At 42.4% G+C, this 25050-nt stretch overlaps 1 protein-coding gene across 8 annotated transcripts in view; it reads right to left on the bottom strand.

Annotated features, from left to right (window-relative positions):
- Positions 1 to 1639: 1639 nt before the first annotated feature.
- Positions 1640 to 25050, bottom strand: part of RBM20 (RNA binding motif protein 20) — a 108894-nt gene continuing 85483 nt past the window's right edge. For 4 of the 8 annotated variants that reach the window (XM_069796954.1, XM_069796960.1, XM_069796959.1 and 1 more), the window contains exons 6-14: positions 22222 to 22365; positions 20704 to 20835; positions 18748 to 18827; positions 17237 to 17924; positions 15241 to 15339; positions 13113 to 13782; positions 10562 to 10681; positions 9678 to 9799; positions 1640 to 5707 (exon numbers count right to left, since the gene is read on the bottom strand). In XM_069796954.1, the coding sequence (XP_069653055.1) occupies positions 5597 to 5707; positions 9678 to 9799; positions 10562 to 10681; positions 13113 to 13782; positions 15241 to 15339; positions 17237 to 17924; positions 18748 to 18827; positions 20704 to 20835; positions 22222 to 22365 (2166 nt within the window). In that variant the 3' untranslated portion in view covers positions 1640 to 5596. The remainder of the gene's footprint in view (positions 5708 to 9677; positions 9800 to 10561; positions 10682 to 13112; positions 13783 to 15240; positions 15340 to 17236; positions 17925 to 18747; positions 18828 to 20703; positions 20836 to 22221; positions 22366 to 25050) is intronic. The other 4 variants (XM_069796953.1, XM_069796955.1, XM_069796958.1 and 1 more) reach the window with 3 other exon arrangements.

The following is a 25050-nucleotide window of genomic DNA, read 5'->3' as shown; positions in this document are numbered from 1 at the left end:
TCCCAGGCTGCATCAGTTGCCGAAAAGCAGGCGGAGGGATGCTGCTACACGCGGCACCGGCATGTGTTGAAGCAAGCTGCCCATCAGCCCAGCCCCGCTTGCCTTAGGGCAGCGTGTCCACCCGCTGAGCCCCACAGCGGCCTCATCCAGAGCAGGCAGCACCATCCCTGGCTCCCCGCACACCGCTGTCCTCCCTCCCGGTCAGCTTCCCAGGGAAGGCTCCCGTTTTTGGACAGCCTTGACCTGGCCTGCTCTGCTGGTCAGGCAGGACAGCTGGGTTACAGCATGGCTGTCCGAGTGAGGTCGGTCACAGCCTTGTGTCAAAAGGCCAAGCTGGTATTTGGGTGCGGGCTGCGTTCACGTGTGAAGCCTTTCACACTCGAGTTCCCCCTTCCACCAAGAAAATTAAGTGTGACAAAGTCTGGACTGGAAACTCAGTACGTTTTGAACACCACAATTTGGGTTTTTTTGTTATGGATATATGATGCCAAGTTAACACTTAGAAAATTGAGTTGCCTGATTTCTGGAGCAAGACGGATTCATAGCTGTGATGAGATGGTATCAAAATCACACGTACACAGGTTTCAGTACATCCAGGACAGAAGAACCGAAACCATTGGTGCTTAAAATACATGACACGTGTGCCTCAGCTGCAAACAGTTACTTAGAAGATGCTAAAGCACTGATTTAATGAACTGAGGAGTCAGAAAACCTGAGTGCCAGTCTTTTTGCCCATGACCCATCTCCCCAGCCATTCAGTGGGGCAGATAGACCCACTTCCCTCCCTCAGCGGGTGGTGGGAGGCATAGCTCGCGCTTTGATGGTGCCCCAAGCCCTGCCCTGCACACGGACTGGACATTGCCTTGTCTCAGTTTTCCTCCTAGTGTTTTCCACTGAGCGAATTCATCAAAGCTGGAGGTGAAGGTTCCCCTCAGCTTTTGTCCTCATTGCATTCTTTAAATATTTAGTACAAGCATGTCTTTACATCACCCTGACTGAGGTTCAGTATTTCCTCCCAGGAGCTCCAGTTGCTGGCAACGGAGGTGGGCTGGGGAGAAGGCTGGGGAGTGGGGAAGGTGCCTGTGGAGCTGGGAGGGCACCAGGGAGAACGGTCTGCTGAAAAGAAGAAAAATCAGGAAAGGCAGAGGGAGAGCACAAGGGAAACAGGGTAAACAGGCAAACAGGGGGATGTAGGTTGAGATGAGGTGGAGAAGGGGCTTGGCTGGGGATGGTTTTATATGGTGCTTTTAGAAGGCTGAGAAGACAACCCGGATGGAGACAGAGAAAAGCCAGTGGGGACAGACAGCTTGCCCAGTTCATTCGGAAATAAAGAGAAAAAAGGGAAGTGAGGACATATCTAGAGGGACTGGAGTGGGTAATGACAATAGTAATTACAGAGTGAACTGCTAAGATGTGTTCACTTCAACTTCAGCACCAGACGACGGCAATCACTCACAATCTGTACAGCAGGACCTACTTGGTAAGAATCACAACTTCTAGAAATTATATTTAAGAGCAAACATTCTGGCCTCCTGCTTCCTTCTTACCCCCCAAACTATCTTTTATTCATTTTGATTTTTAATCAATCCCCTGGGAAGCTAGAAGCATGTTGTTGCTGGGACAATTGCCCACCAATGTATATGCTTTATAATTCTCTTTATTAAAATCTTTCTTTTTAAGAAACACAAATTGAAACACTTTGCAATCAGTTACACAGATCAGTTAATACTGGTGACAGTTCCTACATAATTAAACAAGTACTAACAAATTCCAACTGTTTACAAGCCAAAACTTAAATTAACAAGATTATATAAGCTCAATAAATAGTACATCTGGTCCAGTTCAAGTATAATTCAACAAATCACAGCCTTAATCCTTAGAGAATAGAAAAACCCTGAATATAACTAGCCTAACACTAATTTAGTGTTAAAGCCAATATGAAACTTTGTCTGATCTTATGGGGCAAACGTTTAATTCTTTAATTTTTACTTGAAAAAAAGTAAGTTGCAGATTGACATTAAAGACTATTTGAGATCAATAGAGATTTCACAAAGAGGAAGAACATAGTCCCTATTAAAAAAAGTGCAATCTTTGGTTGAGATGTGTTGAAATGGTTTGTATATATTAAGGAAGCTCCTTTTAAAATATCAGTATTTGTTTGGCTAGACCTGAGCCTGCTTTGTGCGCTCTCTCTCTATATATATGTATTAATAAACAGCGTGGATTATAGTGATGATGAATTATGCCAACTAAAAAAAAGTCAAGATTTTAAATATAATAAACCAAAAGAAACAACACATTTTTACACAAGCTGAGAAAGGTAAGTGGCTGCCTACAGTGGCCTTCTTCCTCAGCAGAATAGGTAGTAGAGAGAAGTTGAGGAGTTGAGTGCCTGTCAGCATTGCATGATGGCCTGTTGGAGAGGGAAGGAGATTACCTCTGAGTTCTGAAAGTGCATCAGGCTGAAAACTGATCATAGGGATCATTAGGAGCTAGTTGAGACTTGGGATTGCTTTTAACTGCTTTCAAATGTTGAGTTTTAGGGGGAGAAAGGACCTTCTCAGAAGGGGAATTGCCCGTAACCCAGGGTTTTGCAGATTGCTGCTGCGTCAGGACAGAGCCCAAAGGGAGGGGGTGTCCAAACCACCTCTACAAATGTCTGGGTCTGATCACGTCTGCGGGGCTGGGCACTGCACCTGCGTCACTCACCTAAGTCACCTACCTCCAGAAGAGGAAACTACGTAGGGCAGAGATGCCATCTGGAGCCTCTTCCTTCCTCAGTGGCAAGAGAGGGCCTGCACCCATGACCCAAACAAGGTGTCCGGAGCCAGGACAGTTCCTGGTGAGCCTCAGTAAAGACTCCAGCCAGCTTTTGGAGCCCCAGTGGAGACTGAATCTTAAGCGATCGGAGACTCAAGGATACCAAAGCCCACTCTCTTAAAAGGGATTTTGCGTGTCTAATGCAACGGGGCAGGAAAAAAAGAGGAGGTTAAATATGCAAGCTGTGAATAATGGGAGTGAACCTGGTTCAGAACCAGAGGAGGGGGAAAGTAGTTTGAATCATCTCCCGTAAATCCAAAAATAAGCCCCTGGGTAAACACTCATTTTAATTATTCTTCTGCTGCCAGTCAAAATCTCATGGTTACCTACTGCTTTCCCTGCCTGCCTGTATCCACCTGTTGTCTGTTTTCAGAAAGTCTGATTTAAAGCTCTTTGGCCTGGGAAAGTCTTTGTTGTGGATTTGTGCCGTGCCTATAATAAAGGCAGTGGACCTGTAGCTTCTACTGCAATACAAATAAAGAGTAATAACAGCGATACTTTTCTCATTTGAGGTTACCTGGGGATAAAGTTGCTGGAGGCATATGACTTTGATATATAGTCAGCTATGTCTCACATCCAATTAAGCTTAACCACATGGTTTAACAAGCTCCCATTAGGCCGGTGAGAGCCCCAGCTTGATAGCAGGGTTAGCTTCAAAGATTTGATGCTTGCATTTGTAGTGATTTCCTTCCCTTGTGCTCAGATTGTGCTGAAGGGCATGAAGGGAACTTCATATTCAGATGGTACATGACCAGCTTGAGAGCTGTGCTTTAGAAGACAATTGCACAATCTTTACTGCCATTTTTGTAATCTTACAGCTTGCAATACAAGCTCTTGCCCCAACAGCTCTGTGCTCAAATTTCACTGCAATGTGAAAAACAATCAAAGAAAAACCCAACCCTTGAAGGAAAAATACCTGGTTTGCAATATTATTATTTTTTGTCCATAGGGAAAAACAAAACAGAAAAAAAGCTGTTTTAAATGACAGATGGACCCAAGTCTTAACATACTTCAAGTCTGGACAAAGGAGGATTTAGCCTGCAATGTTTTTCATTTCCCCTTGTCTTTTGGATAGGCCATGTCTGAATCTGGGATGCAAAGAATTCCTCAACTTGCAAGAAGCAGGAATTCCAAATATGAAATCTGAACCCACCTCTGGTAAGAACGAGTGGAAAGCATAGGCCATGAAATGGAACAGGGCTTCAGGCAACAACACCAGGCATCTCTGAGACACACTGCCTGGCTACAGGGTACTTCAGAGAACGAGCATGGCTGCTGGCACAAGACATAATGGAACGAATACTTTGGTGGAAGCAGTTTTGGCCATTTAGCCACTTTGCAGTATTTTGTGACACCCATGTCATTCTTAGGGATGACTGGTACCTTCTGGTAAACTATTTCCTCTGCACAACATCTAAACAGGACATCCAGCACCGGCAATTTTTACAGAACATACTGTGACAAATATTAGAGTCAGGTGAAGAATGGAAATTCGTCTCCAAATCCCCATCTGTTGAGATTGCATGGGGCATTTTATAAAAGCATAACTCTGGGATCAATTCTGGCAATGGTTTGCATACATATTGACTGTACTACACAAAGCCCTATTGAAATGAACAAGAAACTTGTACAGTGCATTTCAAAGGGACTTTGCAAAATACTAAGCAACAACTGTGCAGAAACAATAGCTCATAATAATGCCAGAGCTGCTGGTGCATCCTGTGTTCTTAGTGCAGCATTCTGTGAGCCATCAGTTGTTGTATTCGCCTTAAAAAATTCAGGGAAATAAAATACAAAAACAATATTAAAAGTCTGGCATCTTTCCATGAAAACCAGGAAAATTCAACATTGCCAAGCTGAGGAAAAGCAAGCTTGAAAGAAAACAAAAAGACCCCAAAAGCAAGGATCTTGAATAAAATGTCTAAAAGAGACATGGTCCAAACATATGGCACTTTAAAAAGCCTCTCGTGAGAGTTTCAAGTCTGTAAGACTCAGAGTTGGCACCCTTTAGAATTATCAAAAAGAAGAGTTCCAAACACAACGGTACCTGGAGAGCATCCTGATCACACCATGGAAAATGCTGAAAACCAGAGCAGGTTAGCTGTCAGCATGTGTATTCAAATTGCTCTCGCTGTACCGGGTTCAGGCTATACGGTCCCTGGGACAGACTGTGGCTCCCTCTGCATTCCTACAACACAGTCAGTGCTTAACAACACAAACATTTTATCATTTCACCAAGCTCTAAGACACATGGAGGTGGACGCTGATGGGGTTTATGTTATGCCATCTACTGACTAGTTTTAGCACAATGGCTTTAGATGTCCTATGCAAATTCTACTTCTCGGTGGGGCAAGGAGTGAAATGGCTGAAGATATTTTAAGCAACATTAAAGCCTATTTATAGTCACATCTCCTTTCCTTCCAGTGACCACTGGAGGATGCTGAGTGCTTCTAAATACTCCACCTGACCTCATGTGTCACATCAGAATTAAAACTTCAAGAATCCCTGAGAATTCTGATTTAATCTAGGAAACCACTCCCAGCACACAGAGTGTGAGAAAGAATTGCTCCACTTCTTAACAGATATGCCAGCATTGCTTCACCGTGGGAAACAGTTTCAGGCATTTTGGTTTTTAATGGCACTCTGGGCATAGATGCATGGAACATGCTCTTTATTTCCCCTCCTCTGTACAGTGCAAATTGACAGTTATATCATAGAAATAAAAAAAAATAAAGTATCAGCATTCACTCATTTTAGCTCTTCCAGTTCATCCGCATCACAGTTTTTTCTTTGCAAAGTGAGGAACAATGCCAGTGTCATCCTGAGGCAGATGGCTGCCTTCTTCCTTCATTTTCAGGCTCTCTTCTGCAAGCTGGGATAGATACTTCTGCAATCACATAAAAAACAAAGCATCGTTACCAAAACTGAAAATATTCAACATGAGATGCTTTATGCCTTTTCAGAGCTCTCACACTCTCGCAGCATCTCAGAAGAGAAGAAAGCACATAGAAGCCCCATTTTGGTGACAATTCAAGCCAGGAAATATAGCTGTGTCAGGCAAACTACCTGCACACGTGGAGAGCCCCAGAAGTTCAGTGATCTACTCTGTGCCACAAGGGGAACTGGTGACAGAACCAGGAGGACCATGACCCCCTGTCAGTTTGTGTAACTAGACCTCACCTTTTCTCCTTGCGAACTCTCTACTCCCATATGCTATAGGTCAGGAACTGAATCACTGAGTCAACTGAATTGTGCTAGTATAAGACTGGTGTGTCAGAAAATAGATGCAGTTTCTGAGTCACAATTTAAAGCAAATGTATTACATTTTCAGCATGTCCAGTTCAGAGATAGACCTTTTGCACAAGAACATTTGTTTTAAGGGAATAATCAAACTCAATAATAATGAACACAATTTAGCAGTCTGGCTAGAGTATTTACATTTATTGTGTTTTGCTAAGATAAAGCCTTTCAGTGCTTTAAGTACTCAGCGTGATTTAAAAATACAGACATGACCAGTGAGGCTTTCAGCCTTTTGGCAGTGCTCTTGGTTGGCAGAGCTGCACGCAAAAGGGACGATGAAGTGCTGTGGGTCTGGAAATGGTGCTTAAAGATTAATTCAAGGTCAACAGACCTGGAAATGGATGGAAAGAAGCTTCTTCAGCAGCAGCTAGTCTAGAGATACACATGGGAAATTCCCACATGATAATGTAGAGACGTTCTTATTAATGACTTACAGCACGTGGAAGAATAACTGTCCTGCATATTATTAGGATCATAAAACTCTCTTTTCTAGCTGATTATTCATTCTGATTTGTTTTGAAAAGACTATCTCGCATCACTGCAAAATTTTATCTACTTGCGAGATCCCCCCAGAGTACAGTTTACCCTTAGGCATCCATGGGGCAGAGGTGAAATGAGAAATGGATGTAAAAAAACTAAGGGCTGTGTTAGGACTGCCAGGTTGTCTCACATAAATACAAGTTTTCGATGTAAGAGGTACATCTGAAGGGGACTCAGTAATGGTAATGAATGGGCATATACCTGTGACAAAATGACAACTGGACCCTTCTTGCTCTGAATATAGAGATTTGGCTGTGGAACTTACATAACTCTCAGTCTTGATCCCTGGGTACAAAATTCCATGTGGCAGAAAGCCAGAGTAAATGTTACAGTAGTATACAGAGATATAGGGTCCATAAAGGCTGGGAGAAATGATCCGTACACCATGAACTTTAATAAATCACTAACGCTTGTCATTGGATCAGATGATAACCCATGCATTTTTGGTTTTTAATGATTACCCACCAAAATAAGACTGAGGTTTATCCACCACCTTTAGCTGATGTTGTCAGCTATCTTGACAACTACAAACACCAGTTTTGAAGTTCACAGGCCAGACATTCAGATTAATTTATAGCAAAATAACAGTCAAGGAAGAAGTATTTTTTCATTTAAGTAAGAGTTTTGAAGAATACTACATAAAGCCAGTGGAAAACAGGATAAAAAGCTGCAGAGTTGTCAAGGTAGCTTACAACAGACAAATCTGACAGCTTTTTGTGGTGGTAGTGGGAGGGATGGCCAAATGATGGATTTTTTGGACATGGAAAATGCACTGGATCTGTAAATATAAATATCACCTGGGAAAATCATTTAAGCTGAAGAGAATGGAAAAATTACAAAAAGGCTGCAAGGCTGACAAAGAAACAGTTGAATTTTTTTCAGTGTTTGCTGTTCTTCAGGGGGTACCATACTCAGATGAAGTTGACTATTTTACTTCAAGACAAAATCATCATCATCTAAGCAAGGCTTTTCAAAGAAAACTGGTAAACAAACTGTTTAGTTTTGCATTCAAATCCAAACACTGAACATATATTTTGGATGTGGCTCCAAGGAGATCACATGAAAGACAGCAAGTAGCAAATCAACTATAAAAGACTCATAGCCATGAGAGCATTTGGGACAATGTCATTGTCATAGGACAATGGTAATTGTCATGTAGGCAAGACAACAGAAAGACAGTCTGCAGCAGCAGTCCCATAGTTTCACATACAGTAAGAGTCCATAATTCTTATGTTGGTGGATACACTCATTAAACTGCATCATCACAGGGGAAGACTGACATTTTTTGCAGGCTGCATAAATAAGCATTATTGCAACTAAAAGGGTCCTGGTAGAGAACAATTACTTAAAATTCACGGAGTTTCCATCTGAGTGGGCAAAAGTTGGATGAGACATTTATTTCCTCCATTTAGCAAGATAAGAGGTATGGCTCAACAGAACAGTCTGTTTTCATTACCATATTTGACGGACTTAACTTTAACAGCTTTTGTGGTCTTTGTTCTTTTATCTCAAGTCAGTGTTAGGTATCTACACAGTGCTCATGGGAAATATCTTAACAGGGAGAAAAAGAGGTTTTTTTTCACACTGACTCAGTTTTAGTTGGACCTTTTTTCCTATGACTTTAACAAAATTACTTAGAAAACGAGAAAAATCCCTCTTCTTTCCATGGGACCAGTTGCCAGGGTCAGGGGCTGGAGTTGCAATCTTTGGTTTAGCACAAGTTTCTTTGGGACAGACTCACATGAGATACATAGCCTGCACCGAGTGGTGCCACCTCTGGTGAATCCCTCTGGATTTTTTTTGTACGAAGCAAAAAAAGGCATGCAAACTGGGCACCTGTTTTTCAAGCTTACACTTGAAGGATCCATTATAAGCAAGCATCACAGCTCTGCAGGCACAGCCTTTGAAAGCCAGAGGCCTTTGTATGATTACAACTAGGTAACTTCAGGAGAGTGAAGAAGAAAATTCTCCCAGAGACATTATTTGACTCTGAGTGTCACTAGAAAAGCCAATACCTACTAGCCAGCTAGGGAAAGATAGTGTTAATTGAAGAGAAGCAGAGCTCCAGCATTTACTATGGGCAGAGGGAAGGAACAGAGAAAGAAGGAGCAGCTTTGCTTTGCTCTTTCATGACTTTTGCTAAGAGTATGCGAATGCCAACAAAAGCGTCTTCTGCAGCGTACACACCCTGCACACAGGCAGGGACTCGAGATGAGAGGTAACGCTACCTCCTCTGAGGAGTCCTCAGCAAAGGGCAGTTAATGCTCATGCTGTCATGACTGATACTATCAACTGTGCATCTGAAAAATGATAAAGGTAGGGTCTTTTAATTGAACTGCAAGCACCTGTGGTCTCTGTGTGCTGTTATCAAGTGCTGATATGCTTATGGTATATTCTTATGGAAACCATACAAGTAATGACATGCTTCTGCATATCCTTATAGAAATTATTCAGTAGTGGTGTTCTGCGTGGCTGATCTGCCATGCTGTTCTGTAGCACAGGGAGGTGATTTCAGCAGGTCACAGGAAATGCCTTGGAGAGCCTGTGCGTCACAAAGTACTGCATGCTGAAACATGCTGCAGAAATTCACGCTAATGCAAAAATAAGTCTGGCAACATTATTAAACAAGTGGCATGTTTAATGCTCCTGAAATTAAGAAATAAGAAAGGCTGCTGCTGGGCTGACTCCCAGTGATAGAAACATCTGGGACCCTCAAGAACAGAGAATTAAAGATCTGAGCTGCAAGCTGTGCTAGTGACAAGGACCAAATTTAGATGAGAATATCAAATTATCACCTGGCCCCATTTTACTTATGATCCAGAAGTTGATTTCAAGGATCTGGGAGTGAGAAATTAGTGGGCTAACATTTGGAACTACTGAAGAGTTTTGCTTATCTAAATTTCACTTCATCTGAATTCTGTCCACAGAATAAAACCTAATTTTTTGTAGCATCATCTGTCTTAACACATAATCTACCCCATGAGCTGGTTGTTAGCTAGCTTCAAGTGTGTTTTTACCTGAAGATTTTTGTAGTGAACAGTACTTCTGCAGTGACTTGTCTTTGCTGTCTCTTCATTTGTGTAGAAGAGTCCACAGAGCTTGCAGTAAAACCCAGTTCTAGGCACCACAAATTCCACACCTATTGAGAAATTCTGAATTACATTAAAATGTCAGTTGAAACCCTTCCCCTCCACAATAAACTTGTTTTCAAAGAAAAAAGTTGCTGTTTAGTTAAATGGCATAGATATGAAGACTGAATCCTGGATTCACTTCTCTGATTTCCCTAACTTTGCAATACTGAGCTGCAGTTTAAAATCCTGTGCATTGCAAATAGACCTTCCACTTCTCTCATAGCTATTATACATATTTAAAAATGTACCGTCCTGCGCATAATATTGACTGGAAACTTCACTGTGTAACCTCAAGGGCTAGAATAGCAATAGTACTTATTAGCAATAAATACATGCTTAAGTTACAAAGATTGCTCTTTAGGATGTACTTCTTCCAGGTGTTTTACTCATGATCAGTGTTTACACAGTAAAATCAGTACTTTTGCTTTTACTGAAAGTATAAGCAATACTTTTATGACAAAGACTTTTACATTACAAAGTATTTTTCATATATATTCCACATGTAGTCCAAAGGAACTTATTTCATCTCATCAACATTAACAGCAATCTTTTGCCATTCATCTTGAATGAAATTAGCAATGATCTATAATCGAAAGCCTATTTCTTTCAACAGCTACCCCTCTGTCATATACCCTGTGCCTTCACCCTCCTCACATCTGTTCTGAAAAATAAACATAGCAAGTAGCCTTAAAGTGACATCTTGTTGTAAGCTCTAGGTATTGCAGTGGGCAGCACTGCAGGCTGAGGGCAGCCTGGGCATCTGAACATACCCAGGGGAATGCTGAGTTCAGTGAAGACGTCCTCTTGTTCCCAGCCTGGCGGAGAGTGCCTTCTTTTAGACTCTACCTCCGGGTATTCCAGAGATCTCATTTCCAGGTACCTAGAATTTGCTTAACAAATGAATAAATGTATTGAATGAAAATAGTTTATTAGTTTAAAGAGACGTTGGTAAACTTCTTGGGAACACTTTCTGGGTGGATCTAGAAATGAAGTAAAATCTGGAAAAAATGCTTTTCCATTCAAATCAGAGGACCACTCAGTGCAACTCCAACAGCTGCACTACACTGTGCAGCACCCCTGTTTCTCCCAGTAGACCATTTTTCTATTTCTAATTTCACATCCATTATGTTTTTTTCTTTTCATATTCTAATCTTCAAATAGATCTATAACATTATACATGCCTCTGGCACAAGCATGGTCCGACTGCAGCTCTGTAAGCACGTATGGTACTGTATGACCAGGGATGGAGCTGGGCTAACACAGAGGCTGCTGAGAAAGGGGGGGACAGCAGGACCTGCTGAGAGTAAATCCCCAAACTGTCTAAGGTGTCTAAGGAGCTGTGTGGGCAGAGCAAACCTTCCTCTGGTAGGACCCCTGCAGCACCGTGGTCATCTTCTCCCCAGAGCCACTCTTTTCCCATCCTCAGCTCTCCAAGGGGTAGTTTCTGCTTTATGGCTCTTGGCCACTTGAAGATTTTGGTTCCTGGCCAGTAGGGATGGATTGGTTAGTCCCTGCTGACTGACATTAATGGGCACAGGTAGGAGATTCAAGGAGTAGAAAACAGTGGATTGATTTGCTGAGCCAGATAAAGCCAGTCAAAAGAACAGATGCTCTCCCTTCCCAACATGTGAATTGTTTTTGTTTAAAAAAGAGAAATTTGTTATCACAGAGCAACAGAATTACAGATAAACTGGTCTGATTCCTATTCTTCAGTTCTTACGTCGAAGAACTCGTTCCCTTACACTGACAAAATTCTATTGCATTGCAGATTTCACCTAGATAAGGGATGTATTTTATCATAAAACAAATATATTTTTGCCCAAACGAAACCCTTCTTGTTTTTCAAGTCTGTAGTTCAAAGATCTGCCAGTTCTGGCCATGAGAATTAATTTTTCTTCATTGTTTTAAATATGTCTATTACATGATTTAAAAGAAAATAATATGAAATCCTGTCTAGTCAGCTTTAAAGTTAACTTTAAGCCCATCCCAGGTTTCCAAATCTGCAACAGAGATCCTGCAAAACGTGCAAGCTTCAGTTAGCTCTTCTTAAGACACCCAGGGCCTTTGTAGCAACTGAAGTCCCACTTAAGTTGATTTCTGGGCTTCTGAGCTGGCAGCTGCATTGGCAGAGAGCCTAGAGCCTTGCACTGCAGATCCCAGATATCAAGTCCATGCAAGGCACCTGGGAAGCACAAGCTGCCCTGGAGCTTCCAGGCTCCCTGCTGGCAAGTTGGAAGCTGAGATGCTGAAAACACCGAAGTAACTATGCTCTTGGGATACCCCTCTCTTTCGTCAGCTGGCTGCCCGTGAAGTGGGCAGCCCAAGGGGGCCAACCTTGCCATCCCCAGCCCCAAATATGCAAAGCCTGGCAAGGTGTCTTCAGGCCAAATATGTAAGTATTGAAAACTGAGCGAGTTTCAAATCTGTCATGGAGGAAGAAGTTAGTTCAAAATAAAGACATTCACATTAAATGTTCCAGCATTTTTCTGGTGGAACATTGCACCCTCAAAAATATTCCATCAACTTCTGTTCACAACCCCTTCTCCATCACATGGGCTCCAGTAGCAACAAAAAAGAACATTCCTGGCCAATATGGTCTATGTTGTTTTCCACTTCACCTCATTATATACAGCCCATTTGCTCAAGTTTCACTTGAAAGTGTGATGAGGAACTGAACTCACTTTCAGACATTCAAGACCCTTTTTTTCCTGACAGCTAAAATATTAATAGGCAGCTATGATTACATTTATTGGCATTATCTCACAGCATGTCCTATCAGTTGTATTAAAGACAGCATGCAGCAGATAACTGGAGATGTTAAGGCAAGTCCTGACAAAAGGCACATAATTGCGTGAACAGGGACTGAGAAGTAACAATCTATGGATGATTTCCATGTTACTAAGGCTTCAGTATGTTGTGTAGGAATACCCACCTTGTCCAAGAGCCAGCCAGACATTACAGATGCTTTTCTGTTGACCTTCAGAGACTGTCACTCATTTCATTGACAATTCAAAATAAATTTAGCAGGGCACTGAACGAGTTCAGCTAAACTCATGTGAACCTTGACATGACAATTATAGAAGCTTGTGCCTTTCAGAAAGCTTGCAAGCTGCTTATCATATTTCCTTTACACTATTCAGCTAAGAGCCTCTAATGGTTTAGCTTGGCGAAAGGCACTGGGGTTCTTTTACTGAGCCACTCCTAGGACAAGTCTTGATACTATTAGCAACATTTATTCTTGTTAGCAATAAATTTCAGTCTACTGTCAGAGAAAACATGCAAGGCTTTCTGCAGGCTGAAAAGAAAAAAAACAGTAGTTACCCTTGGCCTCTGGACACTCTTGGCTTCCGTGTCTTGTTTCCTCACTAGCGTTTTTAACAAGCATTTCCATAACTTCTCTGCTCTCAGCTCCTTGTGATCCCATCTGTTTGTAATCATCTATAAATGTATCAGGGAGCTGGAGAGTCTCTTCTTTCAGAGCAACAGAAGGTATATGGTGATCTTCGGGCTCTAAACGAGTGTCAGAGCTCTTATCGATTTTTCCTTCCTTCTGCTGGGGATCAGACTCCTTAGCAGATTGGTCTTCTTGCAATTCCTCTGGCTTCTGCTCAGGGTCCAGATTTAGGCTTGATGCTTCAGTTACAGCATCATCATTATCATCATCCTCCTCATCATCCTGACAGCCACTAGAAGCTACACTGCCCTTTGCTGATCTGAAGTTTGTTTCTAAAGCTTTATGGGCAAATTTGTCTTCACTCCTGATTAAGTGGCTGTGATCATTTTTCAGTTCTAACATAGTTGACATACAGGGACATATTTCTGAAGCGGTTTTATTTTTTTGATCAACTGGTACTATTTCTTCAAGCTCAGTTATATCAGGCTCCATAATTAAATCATCTTCTCCCACTTCATCTACTGTCACTAATTCCTCCATGTTAGCAGGATACCAGGTCTCACCTTCTATCTCACTTCCACTCTCCCAGTCTCGGTCCTGTCACAAAGATGCAAAACATTTGAGAGATCAGTGATTACAGATCATCACTGTTAAAAAGTGGGCTTTGAACAATAGTAACCAGGGAAGAACTTTGATCTGGCCATGCCTAACCCCTCTTGTATTTTAGTTTCAAAGAACAGTATGCCTTGGTGTTGTGATTTTAAACCTTATGCACAAGGACAAGCGATCTCTTTTTAATTATCACATAAACTTCACTTTGTGGAGATTCTGTAACTGCCTTGGGGATTACAGTCTCTCCAGTCTCCTGCTTCTTACTATTCTGTAACAGTAGAACAAGGTACAACTTGTTATACTTTATTATGCAACTGATGCTACTATGTGATCCCCAAGGAAAAGAATCTCTCCCCTTCCTCTACCTCCATCCCAGGGTGGCGAGAAATAGGCAGCACAATGAGAACATACTGAACCCCAGTCTAGCCACTGTGGCTTTCACTTTGCTGGACTAGGTCCTTTAAATTCCTATGGTGACTGAGAAAACATGGCTACCTTCTGCAGTCATTTACTTCCACCAGCAAGAGCCCTCTGCCAGGGACTGTGTTGGCAGAGATTGGTCTAGACCTTAAGAAAAAGCAGTTTTACAGTTATACTCCAAGGTACATAATCTGAAATACCTCATACGTGCAGTTATAGACATAGAACTCAGACACTAATATTGGACTTCAGAAGTATTAGAATGATAAGGTATATGTTACTTTTAAGACACACTTGCAGCTTAGATTTCAACTCCCAGACTCATCGCGTACACATAATCTATTAATAATCTGGATTCTCCTCCTGTTTGGCCATTCCCACACTTCCCCTCCTAGAATCCTAAAACAGCACGAAAACTCTGGGAGTTGACACTGTTCTTGCCAGGAGATCAGTTTTCTACAGCAACAGATATCAATAGCTTCCATATCTGACCATCAACCCATGACCCTACAGATATGAAGCTGGAGAAATTCCAAGGACATTGCTGTCCCCAACTGTGATGATGCAGTAGGGGTGCTGTAAAGACATTATTTAATTAAAACCAGAAACAATCAGAAGAGGCTACTATCTACAGCCCATTTAAGGCCAATGTGCTGAAAAGTTTTCATCATTAGTCCCCTCCTTCTCCACTTACTGACCGCATCTCCTATTTTTGGGCACGGTTCACAAAGTTACACAGTTCACTTGGGCATACGTTACTTACAGTTGCCAGTGCCAAGGGCTATGCATGTGAAGCAATGTACATCGGCAAAGAGCAACTAAAAAAAGTTCTGGAGACTTCAGGAAAAGCTATCCCTTAAAGCAGAGGTCAAGAAAAGGCAAGTTAATTTAGACAACCCCCTTCTACAACCCCTTTACATGCCTTTCCACGGGGGTTTAATATTTCAGTTGGGAGAACATGCTACCAAACCTGGGTTTTCACTCATTTTGTTGTGGAAGCTGCACCAACAATGTGTCACCAACCTTCTCTTTTCTTGTGTTTTCCAGAATCTCTCCAGATTCTTTTCTTTGTTTATCAGCTGAAGGTGAGCTCTTCTCTGGAACTTGCTCCTCTTTTCCAAGCTAAAATAAATACAACATATACATGTATAGCAACACACAGTGGTGCTCTAATATGTTTCTATTCTGGGTTTAGGGAAGCAAAGTCACTCACAAGGTCACATTCTTTATTTCTAAAGTTTATGCAAGTCAACTAGGCTGTGGGAAAAGACCCAACAATTGGATTCCATTAGCAAAGCTGCATAAATAAGAATTAAGAAAAAGAAATTTAAACAAAATTAGAGATTTGTAATTTATATCATAGAATTGGCTAGAAGACAGGTGGGGGAGAATGTGAATTCATTAAAATTTCCAGCCTCCACTCCTCTGTTCTCTATCCACATCTGTTACATTGGCTCAGACATGGTAAGGAGAGCAGCAGTGTTAAAACTCTGCAAAAGACCTCAACTGTTTTGTTTATTGATGTAGGATCAGCTGAGAATGCAACTGCTTGCACAGTCCATACTTTGGAAGAACAAAGCCACAGTACTACCCGGCATTTGGTAAAAGAGGGGCGAAGCAAAAGTGTGAGTTCAAGACATTCAAACCTACTTCTTCCTTTTAAAATAAATTATTAGCAGTAGTCCCTGGAGAGGCATGCCTTTAACAAAGCCACTTTAAAGTAACTTGAAAAACACACAGAGGAGTGTGCAACACTGGTGATTTAGGATGCTGTCTGACATTTCTCTCTGACATCTCATCCCAAGCAACCATCCATCACAGTGAAATACCAGCCAAAGCAGAAAGATGACAAAAGGTGGTACAGACACACATATCTATGGCATGAAGTAGTGTTCCTGCCTGTTACAGAGACTGGCTGAGTTACGAGATCTAAAGATTTCCACCAACCTTGCCCCCACATGAGAAGAATGAACACATGGTCAACTAAAAACAACCAAAGATGGCCCTGGCAGCACAAAGTCACAAGCTAGAGATGGACCCCTGGTCAGCAAAGCAGCTCTGCAGCCTGCTGCGCCCGCGTCCCCGGGGGTGGATGACGGCAGTGTATCCCCAGGGGGGACTGGGGGAGGCAAGGTGGCCAAGAGCCAGTAACAAGATCCCCATAGGGTGGGGATATGAGCATGGGCTGTACTGGGACTGAGCGAATGAGGCATCTTGATCTGTTCCCTCTTCACTTTTTCCCAGGGGAGAATCAAACCCACAAATGCTGCCACTTTACTGACTGGGAGTACGTCTCCAGAGATCCCATAATTTTACAGGTGAGCTGATTCAGGGGTTCTGCCATGGGAAGAGATTCCTGCCAGCACATTGAAGGGAGTGGTGTGAATTATCCCTGCCACAGCTGAGGGTAGGGACATATGATTAATAGAATCCAACTGCTCTGTTGAGTTGACCAAAAAGAAAATGTTCCTCATTAAAAGTTCATTCCCCATTTTAGCACTAGAACAACCAGTTCCCTGGATTGTCCTACAAATATTGCGTATCCCTGTAAAATACCACTTCATTCCCAGATAACTCAATCCACATCACAGGCAGAGGAAAGAGGTGATGGAGGCAGAGACAGCAGCTATGGGGTATTCTGCACAGAAGTAGAAGAGAGAGCAGCGGGGCAATTGCCCCTGCACACACAATGTGCATGCAAACAGCAGATTGTCACTTGGTTTTTAGTTGTCTGTCCCCTTCACCTCACTGGTTACCCAGAGGTTCTGTGCTTGACACAGAAAGACAACACCCATGTACCCAACACCGCAACAGTGTAATAGATCTGCATGATCCCGGCAAAGACGTAAACAAGATGACCTCCCAAGATCTCCTCTAGGACTATATTCCCTGATTTTACCATGGCAAAACATTGCATGTCACCAGTACCACACCCACACAACTGATCTAAAATATTTCAGAAAATATATTACTTTAGTATTTACCACCTTCTCACATACAGTTTGAGATCTCTATTTACCTCATTCTCGGGAGGCTTGGTTTCCTTCACATCACTGCCTTCAGCAGCAGCATGTTCCTCTTGGTCTTTTTCAGCCTTCTTCACCTTATTCTTATCACTTTGTTTTTGCCTGGAGCCCTCAGACGCTTTGCTGTGCTTCTGTTCAGCTGCCTCCTCCCTGGCAGCATCCTCGCTGTAAGAATGCCTGCGTTCCCTTAACTTTGCCTCCTCCTTTCTCTTAGATCTCCCAGGTAAATCCTGCAGCTGCCTCTGAAACTTGTCAGATTTTGACTTAGAGGTTTTCCGGTAATAGTCATCTTCCCTGCTCTTGTAGCCAGATAAAGGGTGAAGGGAGCCAGGGGAACCACTCCTTAAATACTTTTCTCTGTGCCCTCTGCCTCCTTCAATCCGTTCATCCAAATCAAACTTGTCCAGCTGTCGGGAATAATGTTTCCTCTCGTGTACCCACGTGTCAGTCCTGTCCCTCTTCTCATCCCCATTCTCTCGCCATTCTCTGCTGTCTCTTTCCTCTTCCCGTCGAGAATACGGGGACTGATCCCACGACTCTCTCCCATTTCCCCAGTCAGTCCTGCCGGTCCCCATTGGGCTGTGGGGTGAACTGCAGGAAGTAAAGCTGGGAGTGTGGGATCGGGGCGACAGGGAACGGCTTATGGGGCTGCGAGAGCGGGGCCTCTCCGTGCCATACCTGCTGAAGAGGGAAAAGACAGCTGTAACTGGCTGACCCACTGTGGTCTACCATGTTCTTGCACACTGGAAACACACGGGGACTGCCCTGGCATCTGCAAACCTGAGACCCCAGGCCTTTCACAGACAAGCACTGCGCAGCTGCAAACACAGTGAACAGGAGAAAAGGCAGTGTCATATCCACACACCTTAACTAAATCCCCACAGATCTGTCAAGAATATATTCATTCATTCTTAAAAGCGTCTCATAGGGGTTTAGCATTAAAAGCTTATAATATGTTAATACCTTTACAATGACCCTCATGTCTGTATCCTTAATACTCAGTCATCTAAGGCATCACTGAGACAAAAGTGACACGGATCACCTGTGTAAAGGAGATGTTTTAGGACTGTCATTCCTCTCCATTTTTGCTGGAAGGTCCAGAAGTCAGGCAGATCAGAAATATACCCAAATACGTTTTAATCTGAACTGGCTTCTTCCCGCTAGGTCTCACAGCAGCCCCAGCCTTTACGCTTTTCACTCAAGGGGGAGGAGAGGGGAACAGCTTCATTTGTGCGTTCTTCACGCCAGGCATATTTTTTGAGTCATCATCATCAGTAGGAAAGAGTTCATTTATTTTCATAACATGCACGGTTTCAATCTGATCTCACTATATAGGCCCTGTACCTACTATTGTACCGACTTTTATTTTTACAGTGATTTGAAGTGAAATCCAAATTAAGAAAGCAAATGAGATAAGAGGGGGAAGCATGCAGATAATTTTTTTTCTACCTGCAGGTTTACAGACTTATCCAGGTCCCAGTTTCAAACTATGGAGAAACTTTACCTGTCCACTTCACGCAGCAGGTCCCTCTCCCTCTGCGAGTGGATGTCCTGGATGATAGCAGCCACGTTCTTACCTGGTTTCTAAATAAGACAGACACTGTTTAGCATGCTGCACTACTCTCCAAGCTAATATAGGTGATTTGTCCTTCAAGAAACAGCATCCATGCATCACTCAATTATACTACTACTAAGAAATATTTGGTTCCAGTGTTGTGGTTACCGTCTTTTCTGCAGCTGGTATCTCAATAACAGGATCAAAGCAGTAAAATGATACAAATGGAAAATTTGCTCCATTCTGTTGTAGCACTGTCTCTGCATACTTGGCTGCTCTAACAGGCTTTGAAAACTAGCTTGTCCTTCCCTGTTACACATTCACTACCAAGTATTTTCTAGGAATTGGATGTAAGAGGAAAACAAACCAGACAATTTTTCTAATATCTGAATTAAATGTGTATAGCAGCCTATCTCTGATCCTCTAGGAATGAACTGCCTTCTCTTCATCTCAGAGTTTAGCTCATTCTGGAGTATAGCTCTAAAAGACTATGTTCAGACACAAGAGCTTCAGAAAAGCTAAGTGCAAGAAAGACGTGTACTGGGAGTGTTGATTAGTTGAGATTCAAGATCATTTACAAAAGATGCACTATTCCAGGCTGGAGTGCATGCAATTTGTCAAACACTTGGAGCATGCACAGCTGAGCAACATAATCATGCAGGAACTCAGAGCAGTCTGTAGTGCTAAATAGCTCATGCATATTCCCCCTTCCATGTTGCACTTTTGTTTGTTTTTAACAAAGAGCAAGGGCTTTTGCTCGTGCAGAGAAAAATAATTCCAGGACCTGAAAAACTGCCACTGGAAAAGCTGAACATCTTCCTGAAATCTAGGCAGGCTACCACACTCGCCTGCGTAATTCCTGGTCCACCTCTATGTTAAGATGCACAGTCTCCACCACCTCACATCTGAACTCCTCACCGTACCACACTAAGAAAGACTGCCCTGGTTTATGAACTTTTGGCAACTCCTTTAAGTCTCCTTAAACTATTATACACACACAGGAGAGAAAGAGACTTTTCCAAAGGTCAAACCAAGCCATCTGAGTTACTTGTTTTCCCTCAAGGCTCATAAAAGGCCCCTTAACCTCTTGGAACAGTACAGAGTTATTTTATAAAATAACTTTGTGCTGTGTTAGATAATACAATATGAAGCTTTTCAGCTCTGCATTGCCTGTTCCAGTCCAAGTCTCCATGAAAAAAAAGATACTCTCTTAGGATTATACATGGCAGTACATAAGCTTCCATAAATATGCTTACAAGAGCACTGATTTTTGGACATCCCTCAGGCGTCCACATACATCATCGGTGTCACACAGTCTACAGAAAGTCTGAAGATTATTGCTCTGTTCTGGCTCTATGTAAAAAAAAAAAAAACCCAAAACCAAAACCCTTGCTTTTCAATTTAGGTCATTCACAAGAAAGAAAGAAAAAGAAATCAGTGTGATGTTTAGCCCTGCCATCACTGTGTGGTACGGAGATTGTACTACAGCTCAAGCATGCAAGCAGTGAAAAGCATTGCTTCAGGCTTAATGCCTGACTGAAAGGATAGGACCATCTTATTTTTGCTGACATGTTGTATCCTACACATGGCTGTGTTTTAGACCTTTGTTAGACCAAGCAATGTGGGAAGCCTGCTCAGAAGGAAGCTCAGAAGGGATTTTTGAAACAATGGTATGAGAGGACCAGAAAAAATGGGATCTCTTCCAAGAGTTAAAATTTAGAACAAGAGCAAGCAGCTAAGTATAAAAGACTGTTAACATACATTCATTAATTTATCTTTCTTAATTTCTTTTTCCATAATATTAAAGCATTAATTAAAAATCAGTAATCAGCAAAGATTTTTAGATGTATTCTCCAGGACGTGCCATGGAAACTCAAGAAATCTAACCAGGAATGACTATCTTACCTTCAGCTGCAATTCCTTGTATCTTTTAGACATCCTAATAAGTAACTTGTCATCATTTATCATAGCAGGTTTTTCTTTGTAGTACTGCACCATGGCTTGTGCTGCTTCACTGTAAGCCATTTCCAGAAAGGCCTAGCACAAATGGGGAGAGCTTTAAAATCTACTACATAATTAAAAATATTAAGTATAAGAGAGAAAAGGCAGCACAATAATTTTCATTTGGATTCTTCTCATGCAAAATGTCTTGATAGTATAGACTGGGTAGCTTTCCAGCCCTGGTGCTGAAATAGTAACAGTCCATTGCTCAGCCTCCGTTAAACTTCAAATAATGATTTCAACCCAGCTATTAAAGCCAATATGCAACCTTAGAAGCCAGTTTAGTTAAAAAATAAATGACTGGAATCTAATCTTTCTCAATATATGAAAACATCTCCTTTCCCTCGCTTCCTCACTGGTGCTTCTACACTGTGATCAGCTGCTGACAGGATGCAGAACTGCAACGCTGCAGCATGCACTGCTCCCAAGATTGTCAGCTGTGTCTTGCAGAATTGCAAGGAATCCAGATAAAAGCAGAACATCAGAGCATGAGCAGGCAGAACAAAGCCAAAAAAAGAGTATAAAAAACCTGAATGATGTTAACTAGCACTTTTATTTACATGAAAATTGCATTTGATGTGACTCCAGTTTAACTGGTCAAAGAGTATACTCACAGCTGTGTAATGACTTCATTTTGAAACATTACAATCTCAAACATTGCCCACCAGCATGGATTCTACATCCATCTATATTGTCTGCTGCACGTATGTGAGAAGATTTTCTAGTCTTCCCAGCCTACCACTGGTAGACTTAAGCTACTTAAGGCAGACTTAAGCTACCTTGAAGAAAGAGCTCTACTACAGTCCAGTACAGATTAAAAGCGAGTGAGTGAGATGTCAGTGTCCCCTGTAAGAGCACAGCCTTCCTTTAGCATGTGCACACCAGATCACCCAGTGCAGCCATGGCCTGGGGGCTCCGACTCCAGCCTGTAACTGTAATTACACCATTGCAGGATCTGCCTCTGCTGTAACAACAGTTCAGCAAACACTGTAAGACAGCAGAATCAGACTAGAGTGCAAGTCATTCTTCAATGCCCAGTTCACTTCTATGAGTAGCAGTAAAAAAGCAATAAAAACCTCCAAAACAGAACAAGAGGAGTCTGAAAGTAATCCTAGCAAATGGCTGGGAGAAGGTGGCCAAGTTATTCACTTTAAAAAAATTATTTTTTTTAAACACAGTTTTACAACACTTCATTGAGATTTCTGGGTTTTTTTTAACAACTATAAGGCAGTGGTCATGTTTATGCCATCATCTCATTCTGCGAACACCAATTTTTTTTTTACTTTAAGAGCAGGCTTCATCTATTTAATTACAAAATATTTCTATTACAAAAAAAGAGATTTTCCCCAAAGACTCTGTCTTCATAACAATATGTCTTTATGCCAATAGACATTAATACTGGTGACCCCAAATGCACAATACCTGATTAGTGGATTTCATGAGGATATAGTTGGTGACCTTCCCAAATGGGAGGCCCAGGTTAATGACATCATTCTCTGTGCAGCTTCCCTCGGGGAGGTTGCAGATGTGAACAACTCGACCCAGTGTAGATTTCCTCTGGGGAAACTGGGGAAAAAAACAACTCAAAACGATGTTTTTATCTTGGATATTCCATCCACTAGATAAGACCTTACATTTCTGCAAAAAATGAAATGTTCTGTTCTGCGTGCCTGTTATTAAGGACAAATATTCTTCTTTAAAACCTTGTATTTTAATATCCTGGTTTAGAAATAAAAATGGGAAGGGAAATGTTTAACTGCAATGCAGCTTGCAATGGAGTCTCCATTCCTGGACATTACAAAGTCCAGAGAGGATTTCTAGAAGAGATGCTCTCCTTCAAACAGGATTAACACTATTGCTGCAAAAGCTAACTTGCCACCTCAAACCTTACAGACTCCAGGGCTTCAGCTCCCTGGCATGTCACAGCAGAGGGCTGGGCTGCCACGGGCGCAGGCCACTGCACTGTACTTAGCACCAGCAAGAGTTTGGAGGCTACTCAGTGTTTGGAGACAGAGGGTGCCCCTGCTATGGGGAGATCTCAGCCCCTCCTGACAAGCTCCCTGCAGGGCCAGTACCCATCTGGGATGCCAGCACAACCCCTACGGCTCCTCTGCCAAGTCACCCAGCCTTCCCCAGCTTGTCTGCATCTGTCGGTCTGCATCGGGGGCTCTGTGCCTTCCCCGCACACAAAGGCATCATGCACTATTGCTGAGTGAAAGGCCCTTAGCTGATAATTTGCAAGTAATGCACAAAATTAAGTATTTTCAAGTATTCCATAAACGCCCATTTACGTGGTCCTGGTGGTGCCTGGAAATTGAAACAGATGCTCACTGCAGTCCCTGCTGAATTTATGGATGTTAGAAATCAGTTTAGGTGACTAGAGAGGTGTTCACGATAGCAGGGGCTGAATTTAAATCCTCCTTCTGCCCAGGTGGAACAGACTGGGCTGGGGGTAAAAGTGACTCTATTTAACTTGTGAGAGGACACGCAGCTGTACCTCAGGTTGGAAAACCTACTACTTTCCCCTCTCATTGCAACAACACGCAGTAGGAGGGACTTCTCCCCTGGGGGCATAGTGACCACTGGACATGCGGAGAGGCAGAGCTCCCAAATTGGGCTGGCACAGGCACACGGCGCCGGTGCGGTAATTGCTTCCCAAGAGTGGAAGTCTATTTTGGAGTGCTGGGGCAGTTCCCAAAGAGCTGCCCGTCTCCCTGACATGGAAAGCAGGCTCTACACTCCTTGTGCAAAAAGGCATCAGGGTATACTCAGAGAGGAACATAATTTACCCCAGCTAATGACATGCAAAACATTGCTCACACAGGATTAAGTCTTCCCAGATTACTTCCTCGTTTATGACCTCTGCTGTTAGGATTTTACTGAAGAAGTAACTCTACCTTCAGTTAAAATTGTGCCATTCAAGGAAAGATGCAAATCATGTAATCTTGTGGGATCAAGTTCACCGGATCCATCACAAATGTTTGGCTTGTCAGCAAGTTCACAAGTTACAGAGCTAATGTTATCTTGTTTACACCTTCATCCCATTACCTTCCCGCCTGGCTTCACCACTTAGCCATTTGTGTATTTTTGCTGCAGCAAGACCCTGTATTATACAGTGGTCTGCTGTTTAGCTTGCATCTTACAGAGCCTGCCCAGGTGCCTAAGGTAACTCAAAGAAGTGCCAAAGTCCACAAGTAAGGTATTTTCTCTAGCATAAAACCAACAAAGACCTGATCCTGAAAAAGATGAAGCAACTCAACTCCACTTGAATAGAAAAGGAAGCAATGTCTATGTGCATCTGGCAAGGCAGCCTGTAGTGCACAACAGAATACAAACAGCTAGCAGAGGAAAAGGAGCTTTCCTGACAGCAAATGCAGTCCCAGTGTAGGAACAATGTAGGAACACCCCAGGTCACCTGGCACCTTCTGTTGGTTTTGTTAGATGTTAAGAGATGGTATTGTAAGAGTCTGTGGGACTAGAAAGACTTAGCTGTTCCCTATGTAGGCTCCAGAGCCCATGTTCAGACACGCGCTCAGCAGTACATTAAATCAAACGACTGTAAGATGTTACCACCTCCCCACAATTGGCAATGGCTTAAATTAAAATGCTATGCCATAAATCTGCTGTAATTCATGATTAAGAAGTGGTCACATACCCATACCAGAAGTCGATGGGCTGTACCAAGCAATAATCTTGTCAGCTGATTGAAGCTAAATTGGATCCATTCATTAAATAGAGCTGTAAATCACAGCCAGAAAAGGAATATACACCTTCCATATCCACAGTCAGGAAGTTAGAGGAGCTGTTGTGTGTCAAGTGTTGAATGTAATTTTCAGTAAGACTCTGAGTTAGCTTTCTTTGCAACTGACATCTACAAGGGATTACCAATGCAGCTGGACAACTACTACAAAAATAATTTGATGCACAGCAGTGAAATGTACCACATACCATTTGCCATATTATTTCACCAATCCAATTTATTTTTTATTACAGCTTTTTTTTCAGATTTTTTTGTTTCTTGCTTTTCAAATTCTTTATCCCTTTCTTGAGCTTCGCATGAACCTTTTCTAAAGATAATAAGAAACTGACAGTCCCATCCCTCCAGTGCTAATGGCTCTCCATGCCCGAGTGAAGACTTCTAGCACTGTATTTGCCTTTTGAAGAGGGATAGAGTTATTTGCAGATGGATAGCACAGAGCAAGCCCTTCCAGAAATCTGAACACTTTGTTTATGATTACATGCAGGGTCAAG

The sequence above is a fragment of the Haliaeetus albicilla genome, chromosome 11 (assembly GCF_947461875.1).
Source record: "Haliaeetus albicilla chromosome 11, bHalAlb1.1, whole genome shotgun sequence".
Lineage (NCBI taxonomy): Eukaryota > Metazoa > Chordata > Aves > Accipitriformes > Accipitridae > Haliaeetus > Haliaeetus albicilla.
Note: the sequence above shows the minus strand (reverse complement) of the source record. Positions and strands in the feature narration are given on the sequence as shown.